We start from the raw sequence: 15,816 nt of genomic DNA, 5'->3' as shown, positions 1-15,816 counted from the left end.
AGGGTGTGTCTTTCCCTCTAGGTCTGTTTTCACTCACCAATTTGTTTCACCTAATGTCCTGCCAATAACTACTGCTACTTTCACTTAAGGGAAAAATCACAGGAGACAACTCCTGTCCATCCTACTGTATGTTCTACCCTGACATCCTCCCAACCTCACCCACACTGAACTATTTCCAGTTGTGCGCCCATCCAACGCTGACAATCTCCTGCTGTGATCTGCATGTGTGAAAGGTGAATCTGGACAATTACTATGCCCTGATTTTTCTGAAATGATGTGGAAAATGGCAGGAGTTCATGTGTGAGAGGGGCTCTAGAGACAGTGAGGGGCATAGCAAGGTGGTGGTATTTAAAAACATGAAACTTGGAACTAGAAAGTGTTGATTCCTACTGAAGAAGACGTGTGGAGCGGAAAGCTACAGAAATTAGGAGCCAATCACTTTATCTTACGTGAATGACATACTAATGTCTGAATGTGTTTGTCTTGTATAGTTTATTATCTATTTATGTCACTTGCAGGCTTAAGACCTGGATTCCCCTCTTGAGATAAAAGGTTGAAGCTGAATCTGAACTTCCCTGACCAACACGAGGAGTCACTACTGCAGCTAAAACACCCTCTTCCTGTAAACTTCACTCGGGTTTCTGCAGCACCAATGGCTTTCTCCCTGCACCACCTGGCACCTGATCCCTACAAACATCAATTAAACTCAAACAAGCCTCTCTTATAGGTTACTGCCAAACTCATCTGACAAACTGCTGACATAACAGACTTTATCTGAGGCTCAGGGCTGACACTTTCACCCTATACCGTGGTCTTCATACAGTAAGAGGCTTATGTATTTACGCTTCATGTGATCTCCTCATGGGCTCAGAACACTGAACCACCATGACTAACGAAAATTTTCCAACATATTTACAGCAGTACGAAACAGATCACGGCACAGACAGTAACATAGCTGTTAAAAATGAAGTAAAAGGAACAACAGAGACATGAAGTAAGAGAGAGAGCACATGAGGAAGGGAAATAAAGAGTATTTTGTGCTGCAGAGACACTATAATCTATATTTACACTGCTATCAGTGCCCATAGGCAAAATACTGAGCTGGATTTGACCCTGATGAACTCCGCTGTGGATGTCTGCGTTTATGTGTGTGTGAGCGTGTGGGCGGTAGTATCATCCACTGTGGATGCGCTCTCAATCTTTGCCCCACTCCCCACTCAGTGCTCTCTTGCGTTGGTTTGCCTGTTCAGCATCGTCTCATTCAGTGAAGATAGAAAACAACTTGAACAAAATTACAATGGAAATCAAAATTCATAATCTGCATTTAGAACGATTTGGAATCAACAACACAAGACAGCACAGCCTACCTGCTGAACCACATGTGCAGAATGAACAAATCCAGTAACATTAGGTAGAAGCATTGATGATAAAACATACTACAACTGTGAGATGGCATTGCATGAGCATCTAAGAGATCTAAGAGACACTGCTCAGCTATTGTCAGCCTCAGGCAAGGGAGAGTGATGTGGGATGAAATTACGTAAGAAGATTCCATGACACTTCGTCAAGTCTCCAAAACTGAGCAGCTACTGTTCCAGTGAGAAAACAGACCACCCTGACTCTCACTGTAGTGATGTTTATAACCAGACTAGAGACATTTGATGGTGAACAATCTTCAGCAAAACAGTCATCTGTCTCAATGCACTTACTGCCTTGTCCCCAGGCCCACAAACAGGAAGCACATCCTATGTCCTCACTGTACAGACCGCACACACACCGACACACACAGATGCATCCCCTCCATGGGATGAGCACCTAATCTCAGCTGGAGGGGAAGAAGTGATGCTGCTAATGGTCCCTCTCTCCTGTGTCTCTATTTCCTGGATGTTCATAAATAATTTCACAACTCTTCCCTTTTTTTTTTTTTTATCTCAGAGGCCTCCCAAAAGAGAATCCAAAAAAAGCAAACCCTTTTTATCTCGAAGAAGCCACAACAAAGCTTTCCCCTTTGCACTTTTTCACAATGAATCAAAGAATCATCTCATACTTCGGTGAGAAAGTCACCGACTATGAGAGAGTCCGGACTGTGTGAATACATCTGCAGCAGAGGAATGATTCATGCAGTGACAAAAGGAAAGAAGAGTTTCCCAACTCTACTGGAAACACACTACAGGCTTTCACACAGATTTGGAAAGTACAGTTTTTATAGACACACACACACACACACACACACACACACACACACACACACACACACACACACACACACACACACACACACACACACACACACACACACACACACACACACACACTGAGTAGAGTAAAGGAGCTTTCTGACAGGCAATGAGCTCATGAGATCTGAATGTCTTCCTGTGATGAATGCATTTCTGTGGCTTTCTCACAACTATGTCTCTTTATTCCTCTCTTTCTCACACTTTTCGTCTTCTCTCTTTCACACACACATTTCAGTCCCCTTGTGTGTTAATTCTTTTATCTGCTTCATTTGGAGTGAAAATAAGACACAAAAAAGCTTAATTCTGGATTTAGTTTTCTTAATCTGCTAAGCTGTTGTGTATTTTTCCTTCTCCTGGAATAGCAGGTTTTGGGTTGCTAGGATGGCGATTCAGCCCTCAGTTTAATGTGTCTGTGTGTGGCGGTGTGTGTGAGAGAGCGTGCGGGTAAACACTGAGCTTGACAAATGGCCAGTGGTCTAAATCAGACTCAATTAAGATTTATGGTGGGCGAGGTGCCCCGAGGAGAGAATTCAGACAGTTTGAGTGTGGATGTGTTTGGTCTGTGTGTAAACGTGAACAATCTTTCTACATCAAATATTTTCCTTTTTGACTTATCAAATCAAATCCCACATAAAAAATAAACAGCGTAATAACTGAGACTTATCAGAGACTCCATATCTTGAAAAATATATTGAATCGTTTTATGCTTTGGGAGTCTTAACAGCCTCACAGTTAACAGCAGAAGCTGTACCATAAACACTCAGAAAATGGCTTTCAGACGTCTTCCTGACCACATGTGTGCCTGACATCACAGCAGCCTGGGCCTCCTTCATAATTGGAGTGCTTGCAGATATGTAATTGCAAACACACATAACACAGCTGGAATGCTACTTTAAATTAGATAGAGTCCATGTCAGTATGGTTAAAATATAAAGCAGTTGTTGGAGAACAACATACATGCTTGTTTTTGTATGGAAGGAGTCTTGTATTCTAATGTTTGTGTGGACTGAGTTTCAAATCTACAAAGTGGAGACATTTAGTCAAAGTGAGGAAGCTCATGGTGCTCCTCAAATGATCAAAATCTTAAAATGTAAAAACATATAGTTGTAGTTAAACTGGTATTATAACCATTTAACTGGGGCGATGTGTAACTAGCACAGGCATGTGGATGTCAGCCTGCAGGGTGAACTGCAGGTTGGTGCTCTGCTAATGTTAGCTACACTCACCAAACCAATTTGACATTGTTTCTGTGCAGACTGTGATTCTGTGTTTAGCAGTGAAAAATTGATTGTTGTAAATTTTGACTGTTTTCTGAGTTTTCTCTTACCTTAAGACTAGTTGGCTTGTTGGAATTTAAATGTCCCTTAACGACTAATGTTGTGTTCACACCAAACACGTAATATAACATTCGCTCCATTTACATGTACCCAAAAATACAAATTTTGCAAGAAAGGAGGGGTTCCCTTCAAACACCACGCCACACCACATCAAACAAGGTTGAGCTTGATTACACGGAATGGTGAAACCAGTTATGCTAACCTATTTGTACTATATTTTCCAGATGAATGAACATCTGCCGGTATGTTAGTCACACCATACGCCACCAGGGAATCTGCATGCTGATTGGCTATGGCTTCGCAAATTATTAGCTAAAGTTCGGATTTTTCAACTTTTGCAAATATACCAATGAAGTGAGTGCAGCGTAGAATGTCTTGAATTTGCACCGCCTGACAAAAAACTTGCATCTACTCACGTCTTATCGTTGACTTTACATGTAATTCATTTGTGCAAATGGTTTTATTCACATTTGGTTTCTATGCAACATAAAAATAGTCCCTACAAACATTTGAACAAATACATCTGAGTCTGTTTTTACAATGTTACAATGTCATTTAGCAGACGCTTTTATCCAAAGCCACGTACATACGAGAACAAGAACAACACAAGCAAAGATCTAGACAAGAGGAAACAAGATCAGTACGAGTAACAAAGTGCTTCAAGTCCATTTGGGTGCAGGTACTGCCAAGCAGCGTAAAGGCAATGCATAAAAGTAAGTAAGGAATATTTTTAATGCATGTACGTATATGCTGGCTGTTAAATTAAAGGGTAAAGTAAAAATATGTTGCTGGTAAGATTTGAAGGTCAGAAGCTGACGGTTGGAAGTTAGCATAAAAAGGACCGTAGAGATTCCTCCTGATTGAAGTTATAAATAGATAAATATGTATGTGTGTCTTTGTGTGCCTATGCTTGTGTCCACCCTCCCTAAAACAGACCATCATGTATCACCACACAGTCTCCCTTAAGTGTTATTTGGGGAGCATTTCTGCTGGTGTCTCAAGGAACACAAAGAGGTTCCCCAAAGGCCAGTCCTCCCCCTCCTCAGCTCTGCCCCCCACCTCCTCTCTCAGCGTCTCTCTCTCTCTTCCCTACCCCCTCCCCAGCCCTGGCACACTGCCCTTTCTGTGGTATCCAACCAAAAACAACTGGACCATTTCAGGGGGTTGCCATTGCTGCTTTCCAATCAAAGGGCTATTCAAAAGAACAGTCCAAGTGGTCTGAGTAACTTTTTCTATGTTAGCATCTTGCTGTTAGCAGTTGAATTGTGGCTAAATGCTCAGAAATGACTTTGAATATGAAACAAAACTCAGCCCTTTTATCCCTAAACAGCTCTGGCTGCAGGTCGTTTGGCAGACAGAAGACCAGTTGACCCTTGCCTTCTGGAGAGGTCAGCTCCTTGAACAGAGAAATCCCACTGTGACCATTATGCTTCTCCCTTGAGCCCAGCGGACTGAGAGCTAAACTCAAAGTGACAGGAAGGTAACTCAGGGCAACGATCAATGCTAGAGCCAGGCTGTGTTGTTGGAGGATAGTCAAGTGTGCGTTTATTAAACAAACTGAAGGCTGAGAAGCGTGACTGTATTTGCTCTTCTTTTTATGTGAGGGAGCAGCTGTGAGCAACTTCTAAATGACGTCCTGTGTTTTTAGACACAAACATTAACGGTTCTAGATCAAAACTCAGTGTATTCACAGGTATGTTCTTTTTATCATACCTCAAAATCTCACCACACACCGATTTAGTAGTAGTAATAGAAGTTATCCACCAACCTACACAGAATGTGTCTGCCAACTCACATTCATGCCCTCCCACCCACATCCACACACTCATGCACACAGACGAACACACAATCACAGAGCAAATGAGAACAGGGTGTCCACATATACTTAGAATAATCCCATGTCGTGCCCTGATGTGCTTGCTTTGTTGGCAGTTTTTTTGCTAAACCACTGAAGGCAGCATGCTGTACGTAGCAGAAAGAGGAATATATTTATTTTCTTTTTAATATTCTGCTCATTTTCATGTCACAGGATTTGTTGCATGATTAATCTGCAGATGAGCCACAACAGCTGAACAGATTTATTATGCTGAATGAAAAAGGACAAACTCCCTCTAATACATTTACTGAGCATGTCTCAAGAACTGTACTGGGACAGAGGTTTTAATGGGAATGAATGTAAGTAAATTAACATTCCTAACTAAAAACATACTCAAAATGTATGAAAAGCTGTGCAGCTGTGGAGCGCTTTATCACCATCTGTGTTTGCCACCCTGCTAGCTACCTGTATGCTAGTTGAGCTCAGCCTGCAGTAGAGTTAATAGTTGTGAGGTTTGGACCCATGCCACCCAGATCCACTGATCAGCTGTTGTCTTGAATTAAGGGGTCTTTTCAATCAAACCAGTACTCCACATGGTTTTTATACTCAACAGTATGCCACTGTTTTTTTAAATGCATGATTAGGACCTAAAGCTGTTAAAAAGTGTCCGGTCCACTTTGCTACGTATCCAACATGCTTTGAAAAGCGAAGCAGTCGCTTTCTTCTTCAAGCACCAACTTCTGGGGAAAGTACTGTGAACACAATAAAACCCCTTATTCTGCATTTTACTCTGGGGAGCGGTTGCACTGGTGTATTGAACGCAGCCCACTGTTTAGATGACAAAAAAGGTATCAAAAGTGCATCTCTACACTGATATTTTCTTTCTGTAAGGTAAAAGTATTATTAGCAGTGCTTTATTTATTTTTTCATAAATGAAAGTCTCCATAGTAGTTGATCATTTATCTCCTCTGTGACTTCCAGTGTTGAAAGTTCATGTCTGAGCAGCATGGTCACAGCACTCGTCAGCAACACATGGAGTTGATTCTGCTCATAAACCTACAATATAATAACATCATCCAGAAACGTAGAATGGATTTCCCTCAGGTATTTTACAAATCACATTATGATGTTCAATTTGTGGCATTAAGATATTTGGAAGCAGTGTATGGGATAAACCTCAAGCCAAAAGAAATTATTACCAGTAGACTAAAGTGTCAGCCTTAAAAAGCTCAAGAGCTTAAGGCCCAGCCTCACAGCCGAGAGGCCTTGTTTCAAAGCAAAGGCCATGGATTTCAACATGCAATGACCCATTTTCAATGTCAGCATTCTGTCAGAGAGTGACTGGTGGATTCTCTCTCTGTTTGTTGATCTGTCTGTCTCAGTGAAAAACAAACACACATATATTACAGTTCCTATTTTGATCTGTTTCTCGAGTGCAGGATTCCTTTATGTCATAGACTGACAAACACACACTATTTCAGTCAATGCATAGCTTAATGTCATCTACAACAAGTCATTTGGCTAGTGATGTTTGGAAGTTAGAATGTTTGGGGAAAATAAGCATGGATATGTTTGTTAGGGACAAACAATAAACCCAAAGTTATTCAGCCACACAGTCTTAACAAATATGTTAACGCAGACTGATCATGGTGGAAAAAGAAAATGACATATGTCAACACCCTAAAGTGTGTAAAACCATGGACACCACAACAGCTACCTGGAGCAGTGAGTTGCAAAGTGTGCTTCTAAGCGGCTTTGCGAATGCATATAGACAGAATCCTGAATGCTTTTCCTGAAATCTTGAATTCTGTAATAGAGAATCAAAACATGCTCCTATTACTCTGATAATGCAAATAGAGAGAGTGGGTGGTATGATATGAAGTGATTCTGTACTGGGAGCATTATTTGATTGGTGATATTGGTATATTGAGACACAATACTTTGGAAAACTTGAATAATAGTTTCATGTTTGAGTACCAACATCTTGGCCTTATTCTTACAGCACATTTATTTCAGTTTGAGCCTCAAAACATTCATAGATAGTGCAAACTGACGGCCTCTGCTATCGAGTTGTGCTACAGTAGCACTTTTCAGCCAAGAGGCAAAACTAAACAGAACATCAGTCGCATGATATAAATGTCATCACCCCGACCTGCTAGCTGAAAGAACAACCTGCTGGCTCAGAGAGAATTCTTCTGAAGATTTGGTGCACACGTCCTCGACCAGACTGTACCCCAAAATTATACATGGGGGGCTGGTGGGAAATATTTCAGGTAAGGTCAGGGAGAAAAACTTGGCTGTTGTGTTCTTGTGTTGACACATGTAGGTCACCTGAGTAATTTTGTGAAGTAAAGTTAGCTATTTTGTCATGGAATACACGACCTGGTTTGTGGATGTGAATGTTGTTATTCTGGTTTTCCTCTTGGCCCACTTAAATGGTTGTTGAAACAAAATGTCCCACTTCAAAGAGAGCCTTTTATCTTCCTAAACTAGAGCAAAGAATCTCCACTTGGGGCTCCATTTGACAAAAATTACACTTCTAATTGAGTTCAATTAGATATGGATAGTTATAAATTAGATAGTCCAGAAGTTTAAGCCTCCTTTGAGTGCAACTAATGAGGCTAACTGCTTTGTTTTTTAGCTTGTGCTTATTAGCCATAAACATATTGAGTAGATCTGGTCAAATCCCCCCAAAGAGAGGGGATTCCACTGGTATGCATATGCTAACCTTTTAAATGTCAAACTATTGAAAATCTAGTCTGTAATGATAGGAGGTTAGGAGAGAACATGCATATCTTGGTGTGACACTGAGTAGTACTTGCAGGCCTGTCTCTCCATGATATTGCCTGTGTGTGTATCTCTGCGCTGAGGGGTAGCAGACTATTTAGCCCCGTCAGCAGAGAAGCTCTTGTCCTGCCTCCCTCCCAAGGTGACTTCTCTGCTGTTGGCAGGCAAAGCCATGAAAACAGCTCCCTAGACTCTCTTGCTTTCTGCTTCTCCCACACACCCATCATCTTTCAGATACCACTGGGTAATGTGCTTTTATACCTTTTTTACAGAGATGTCAAAGCACATTTTTGTCTTGCTTCCCCTCCTCCTTCTTCCTCAATCCATTTCCATAATTGCAGGTAGGAGTTTCAAGCCAGAAAATCAAGCCTGTGTTCATTAAAATTCTCTTCTTTGCCTTTGGCCTTGTCTACACTCAGATTTAGACTTTGGCTGAGAGCCAACGCAGGCGCACCTGACCTTTCCCTCGTAGTGGAGAGCGTCCACCTACGCAGCGGCACACACACCTCCCACACAATCTCTCTCACACTCAGGCAGGAAATTTGTACTTGGAGAGCAATCGTCTGTGATTTTGCGTGGTTTCGCTGTGGAGAAAGCAGCCTGGAAATACTGCCTACGCCATTCTGTATGAGCAGAACTTGTATGTGGAAGTTGCAGGTGTGCAGCCATAAGTGTGAGTATATAGGCCATTGTCCTCTGACTACAGTAGGTCATCTATTTTAGTCCAGGTTAATTCTCTACATGAAAGTCGGTGTGCTGATTTCCTCTGCGAGTGTGTCCTCCGGTCTCTCTCTTTCTTTGTGTCTCTTTCCCTCTCTTGCTCTCCCTCTGGTAATTGATTAAGAGGATTCGACCGGCTGCAGCAGGGTTAAGCACTGACTCTGACCACCACGGCACACCTGGGTGCACATAAACAGTCACATGAGCAGGCTGACACACAGGCTGTTTGGATCAGTTTGAGACAGCTAGTTGTGTCACTACTCTGTTGTTTTCACTTGTTAGGTCAATGCATTGATTTGTATATTCCAATAAGCATTACCATAACCACATTTCTATATAGCTAATCCAGATACTCACCCTAACCTAACACTGACTTACCTTTAACATCAAACATAAAACAGGCCTAGCTCCAAAAGTTTGCCAGTTTGCTTTGTACAAACCTTTTCATCAACCCCTAATGGGCAGAGCCCCCAAAATTTGATTTTGAACACTTGTTTACATTTACAAGTTGTTATTTGCTTTGAACTGTTCAAACAAGGTACATTGAAAACCATATAAGATGAAAGAGAAGCCATAGTATGACTGAAGCACAGTGAAACTGGGGAAAACCTAAATACCAAAGTTGTGTTCTGAGTGAAGTAATTCAAATTGGCCACAAGCCAAAGTTTGCATATTGTAATTGTCAGCTTTCTAGTTAATTAGCATTATGAATCACTTCTTATCAAAAGGCACAGCACAGCTTTATGGGAAATGCTTTACTCCCTGCAGCTGTTGGAGAGCCTAGCTGTTCTAATGTTGTTATTAATGACAATAAATGAAACACTTATAAGAATAAAATCTTCCAAACTCTACCACAAATGTGAGATCTTTAAACAATGCTGCACTGAAATATGATAATTGAGTTTGAAAGAAAGTAAAGTGACAGCTAAGAATTGAAATGCACGGGCCTCACACTGAATTTTCACTCTGATTACACATAGTCATCTGAATAAAGTTTAAATTAATCAACACATGATAAGAATGTCTTCTAATTATTCAGAGAGACTTGTTTCTGCCCTGTGATTGACTGCATATTAAGGAGTTCTTTTACATATCATTGTGATTTGAATGCATTATTATCAGAACACATTCATACAAACACATCAGCAGGCAGCAGCACCCTGATAACCTTGCCCTGCCCGGCAACTCCAACACTCCTTTAAAACTCATCTTTACTGCCCGACAACAGAAAAATACACACACATGAGACAGCACCTTAAATAACCTTCACAACCCAAACCAACCCCAAATCACTGGTGACATGCAGAAAAGTTGTTCCCCATCTGAAGCAGTCTTACCTTTGTGACAGTCATGCAGAATCAGTGGGTGAGGAGCAGGCCAGTGTCCCCTTCAAGCAGAGAGCAACGCCGCAGGAGTGGCAGAGTGATGAGGAGGAGAGGAGGGCAGCTCTGCTGAATATGCAGAGAGAGAGAGAGAAAAGAGGAGGGGACAGACAGGTTAGTGTGTCTGGCTCACTAAAAACGGAGGGGCTGATTGCTGCTGCAGTGAAGTAATGGCTGGCAGTCGGCGTGCGGTTGGTTACTACGATAGGGAAAAGCTCCTCGCTAGGATACACCCCTCCCTCTTCCCTCCCTGGCTGCACACACGTAAAGACACACACACACACACACACACACACACACACACACACACACACACACACACACACACACACACACACACACACACACACACAGACTCTCTCTCTCTCTCTCTCTCTCTCTCTCTCTCTCTCTCTCTCTCACACACACACACACACACACACACAGTGATAATGATCCACACAGAGTCTAGCTGTCCTACTCTCTCACTCTCTGTCTCCTGCAATATGATTAGTGATGGGCTAATACAGCTTATTGATGAGCAGTCAGGCTGGGCTGCAGGAGGAGGTGGGAGCAGCGCTGCCTGGGACAGCAGAGGACAGAGGAGAGGATTGCAGAAACAGAGTGAGAAAGGGAGGGAGGGAGAGAGGGAGAGAGCGAGAGAGGGAGAGAGGGAGGGAGTTGGACGCTGTGTCGCAGTCTGCTACTCAGGCTCAGAGCTAGCTGCACGTCATCCACTGTGTATAGATGTGTGTCTCTGTGAGTGACACAGGCATTGATGAGAGAAGACAAGAACATTTTTTAATTAAAGCAACACTTTAGCAACACAGAATCTAGTTCTCTATTTAAGCGAAAGTATCAAGGAGACACACAGAAGGAAACACATATTAATAAACAAGGAGAAGTTAAGATTTGCTTATGTGAACACTTTTTGACTTGTTTCTCTTCTTAACTTAAACCCGACCTCTATGTACATCTTAAAAAATAACCATAAGTAGGGCCCAGCTGATACATTTTACACTATTGTGATCTAAATTGGGATAAGTCGAATGCACTTCTTTCTACAGCAATGATAATATGTTTCTATATCACCAATCTGTTGTTCAAATCAGAGCTTTTATGAAAATTTAAAATTAAAAAACAAAATGTAACTATTACTTGTATACATTTTATGTTATCATTTATTATTATTTCTATTTTATTTTTAATGCAATTCATTGCATGAGCAGATTTTTTATTTTTATTTTACATACTTATGTCATGCAGGATAAGCCTTGGCTTCAGCCTTTATCTTTTTTGGTCAGCATGTGATTGGCTAAAATATATGTGGATGTGTATGCATGTTTATATGTATGCATGAATGTACTTGTGTATGTATGCATGTGTATGTGTACGTATGCATGTACATATCGGTATGTGTGTATGTATATGTCTATATTTTCTTGGTTGATGAGTCCCTCAGTGATTTTTTTATTTTTGCTTTTATTTGTCATTTTTACATGGCCACTATGTTGTGGAGGGAAGTGTTGGTTGTGGATGCAGACCAAAAAAAATAAACTTAATGTCTATTTCAACAAAATTCAACAAACATATCAAAATTAAGGGTTGGGGGAATATTGCTAAATCTATAGACACACACCCTGACTCATGAGAAACAATCATTAAATCGCTGGTGTGAAATATCCCTATTTTAAAACCGATTTCCCTTTCAATGTGACTCACTGTGTCACTACTTCATACACCTCATGATGGTGCTAATGACATCCTGTGCTTAATCTCTAAAAGGCAGTTTGGACTCTTCAATTAAACAGACATCGTGATGTATTGTTACATGATTGCCTTGCAATCTATCAATCATCCCAGAATTACTCAATCATGACATTATTTTCATCATAGGCAATGTATTGGGTATCATCTAGTACTGTGAGTTACTCTGCGATTCGCACCCCTATTCATAAAACTGATGCCTGATGTTCTAAACCATACAATCTAGATGATGTACTTGGAGGAATCAGAATTATAATAATCTGATACTCTCATTTTTCTCCTACTTGTCTTATCTCCTCTTTTGTGACTGTAGTAGCACAAAAGCAGCCACCCACACTCAAACAGCAACACATCTTCGTCATACTAACTTTGCAGATAGAGGGATATAAGAGACAGACGGGCCAAGATTCCAGCTCAGTTACCATGGATGGCTTCGCTTCCCATAGCTGTGTGAGACTCTTCTCTAGTGGCTACAAACTACAATACGTGCTTTGTTTAGTGCATTTATGTGTGTGAAGTGTAAGTGTCTGCACATGCTGGAGTAAATGTCACCAAGGCAGGCGAGGACAGAATGTGCCGTTCTGGGTGACAAGATAGAAATTGTTTATTGCAGGTGGGTCATTATGGCTTTCTGTCATTGCCTTTGTGCTTTCCCTCAAACATACTTATATAGTCAGTCAGTGGTCACTTGAATGCTCCTCTACTCAGTCTCTAGGAGCGTCATTTGAGGCCCCACTCTCAGTATTTCCTGTCTAGAACAATAGTATTTCCTGTGTCTGTTTGCATGTTATGGGTTGGTAGGTTGCTAAGAGTTTCTCAGAATCTATATGAGGGAATTTGTGGAATATTTCTTTGTTGTGAATATTGAGCATTTATTATTGCTTCCAAAAGCTTAAGTAGCAATTAACATTGCAGCTCAAAGAGGTCAGCTCCTTTGAATAAAATTAACACAAGAATGTCATTTTTATGACATACATGAGAATGATTGACTGTTAAACTTACATGTTGTGCCATCTCACTGAGCCTTTGAAGTCAGAACCTACAGGATGTTGGAAAAATGTAATCATCCCCATTAACATCATGAAGAAAGCTTGGGAGAAACAGGCTTCATCCACTGGGTGGAGTTGGCAAACACAGGAACCTGCAGACCAAGAGGAGCTACCATGTCTAACATGTTCCACCAGATGTTTACATGCTCCTATGAAAGAAAGTGGGAGAGTTTTTTAATTACATGTTATAATTAAAGTCAATATGCATGGATGTTAAGATTTATTTTAAACATGAAATAATCAGCAACAGTGTTCACCACCTGCCTCAGCTTTAGGTTTTCAATATGTGAATTCTCTCTGTTCCAGTGAATCATGAGGTCTGTTTTGCATTAGGAATTGAATTTACTTGTTGTTTAGTATTCTGACCCTCTGACAGCTCCTTAACCTGGGACAAACCACAATGCCTAAAAGTTTGCTGCCATCTAGTGGGGAAGTTATATTACTACTACCAGGTTGTTTTGTTTTTTGGATTACCAATTGAGTAAAAACAAATCCTTTTACACAGACTTCTTTTTACCAAGTCTTGTTAATTTTGTATATTTTGTATTTTATTTTTAGCATCAACTATTGTCTTTATGTGTGTCAATTTAGTATTTTTTTTAATACATTTTTGATATTAGAACACTATTGTGGTGGAGGCTTCAAATAAGCTCTCTGAGTTTTCTGCCTCTTCCTGCACTGTATATTATTTATCTTTGCTCTTTTTTTGTGTTTCTTTTTAATTGTGAAAATAAATGAACATAAACAAACATTATACAATTATGAGCTTATGGAGTCTCTGGCTGTGGGGTTTCAAACTAATGCACTAATGAGTTGTGTGATTTTTAAATATACAGGTTAAAGAGATGAATAAAAAGGTCTGAATATTCAGCAATCAGTCTGAGGATAATCCAGCCTTCCAATCTCTGAAAGTTTTGTATATTTCAGGGAATTTGGTATATGAAACTGTAATTTAACAAGATATCTCTGAACCATTCCTTGAGGATCCATTTCTGAAAAGTTATTGTACAGTATTTAATTTGAGTCAATCAACTTTGAGCTGCTGACTTTGTTGTGGTTAACATGTTTTTAATACCTTTTTTTTTTACCAAAGCTTTCACTAATAATAATAATAATAATAATAATAATAATAATAATAATAATAATGGTACATTTTATTTATTACGCACTTTACATTCTGAACAGATCTCAAAGTGCTACATGACATATTAAAAGGGCAGCAAGAACAAAAACAGGGTTGAAACAGGGAATGAAATGCAGACTATGCTGTCCTATGTAGATGTTTGAGCAAAAACTACCCTCTGCACCACAAATGAGGATTGCAAGCTCATAGTATGGTTTCATTACGTTTATGAATCAATATTAACTAGTATTTTAGTGTTAATGAGGATGACACAAACTCAGACAATGTTTAGGACAGCTCTCAGTCTCTGTTTGTGATCATCTAAAAGTCAAGAGTAACGCCAAAGTAATTCAGATTCTCTCTCTCTCTCTCTCTCTCTCTCTCTCTCTCTCTCTCTTTCTCTCTCTCTCTCTCTCTCTCTCTCGCTCTCTCTCTCTTGCTTTTGGTATTAAGGTTGTAAATCATCCGTTTTCTGTTTCTCTTCTAAAGCCGTGTCTCTTGTATTAACCTTTACCTACCTGTCTGAGCTGAGTCTTGAGGGTCTTGAAGCTGGCGGCCCAACTATCGATGGATTTTGCTCGGAGCTCGACTAGTCTTCCCTTGTTGAAACAAAGATGGCGAGCGGAAGTTGACGTGACGTGATAAAACACCCGTGGCTGGACTTGATTCAAAGTTTGTCTATATCTTCATTGAACGATTTCATTTTTTCGGTGTATTGTTCTACCTGGCTATAAAGCACTAGCAGCAGCCTGAAACAGGTAAGAAAGATTTGGTTGGGCTTCAAGAGTTGTATTTATCTTTGCCAGCCCTGTAACCAATTAGGCTACATAAAGTCAATGCAGTTTTAACATACAGTTTTCTTCCTGCCTATTAACTGCTGAAGCTTTTAAAGCCAAGCTTAGAACCAGCTAAAATAGTTTGTGGTGTAACCATCAACACAGTGAGCTCTAGTGTCCATGCACAAAATGCTTAAACAATTTTACATTGCCTCTTTAAGTTTCAACAAAATTCTCATTTCCTAAACAATGTTATCATTATTCTTGGTCAGGAAAAACATTGCAGTGCATCTTAATTCTAAAGTAACTTATTTAATATCTTGGCTAAAATCACAACAAAATTCTAAATTGGCATTCAAATGATTTTGCTTTGGGATGAACTAGACTGAACATCAGAATTACTAGATAATGCTCAATGCAGACTAGCCTGAATTTTAATTTTTAGGCAGTAATCTTCACCTGGCCTAACCATATTTATAAATGTATAAATGCTATTTATAGTTAGGAGTAGTATCGGGCTGTTTTTTAAAGCTCAGTAAGTAAAAGGTAGTCTAAATCTAAAAAAAAAAAACCCAGTATATGCAAGTTGTTAAAGACCAACATGAGAACTCTCCGCAGCTGATAAACAATGTAATCAAAGCTCTCCTGATATCTATTACAGCTAAGTGTGCTGGTATGTTTCAGCTAATTGAATCTCTTCTAGCTTGCCTTTTATTTTCTAATATATTTCTAGGAGATTTCCTTCATTATTTTATTAATCCTGTTGAGTCACATCAGCTCTCTGAACAATCACTGGTGGTTTGTTCTCTTTCTAAGAAAGTACAAAGCAGTGTTTTTCTATCA

General features: G+C 40.1%; 1 protein-coding gene across 4 annotated transcripts in view; it reads right to left on the bottom strand.

Annotated features, from left to right (window-relative positions):
* The window catches only part of coro2ba (coronin, actin binding protein, 2Ba), a 57,760-nt gene extending 42,898 nt beyond the window's left edge, over positions 1 to 14,862 (bottom strand). The window contains exons 1-3 of one of the 4 annotated variants that reach the window (XM_034680003.1): positions 14,716 to 14,862; positions 13,028 to 13,223; positions 10,235 to 10,348 (exon numbers count right to left, since the gene is read on the bottom strand). In XM_034680003.1, the coding sequence (XP_034535894.1) occupies positions 10,235 to 10,249 (15 nt within the window). In that variant the 5' untranslated portion in view covers positions 10,250 to 10,348; positions 13,028 to 13,223; positions 14,716 to 14,862. The remainder of the gene's footprint in view (positions 1 to 10,234; positions 10,349 to 13,027; positions 13,224 to 14,715) is intronic. The other 3 variants (XM_034680004.1, XM_034680005.1, XM_034680006.1) reach the window with 3 other exon arrangements.
* Between the last annotated feature and the right edge of the window lie 954 nt (positions 14,863 to 15,816).

Source organism: Notolabrus celidotus, chromosome 3 (genome assembly GCF_009762535.1).
Source record: "Notolabrus celidotus isolate fNotCel1 chromosome 3, fNotCel1.pri, whole genome shotgun sequence".
NCBI classification, from domain to species: domain Eukaryota; kingdom Metazoa; phylum Chordata; class Actinopteri; order Labriformes; family Labridae; genus Notolabrus; species Notolabrus celidotus.
Note: the sequence above shows the minus strand (reverse complement) of the source record. Positions and strands in the feature narration are given on the sequence as shown.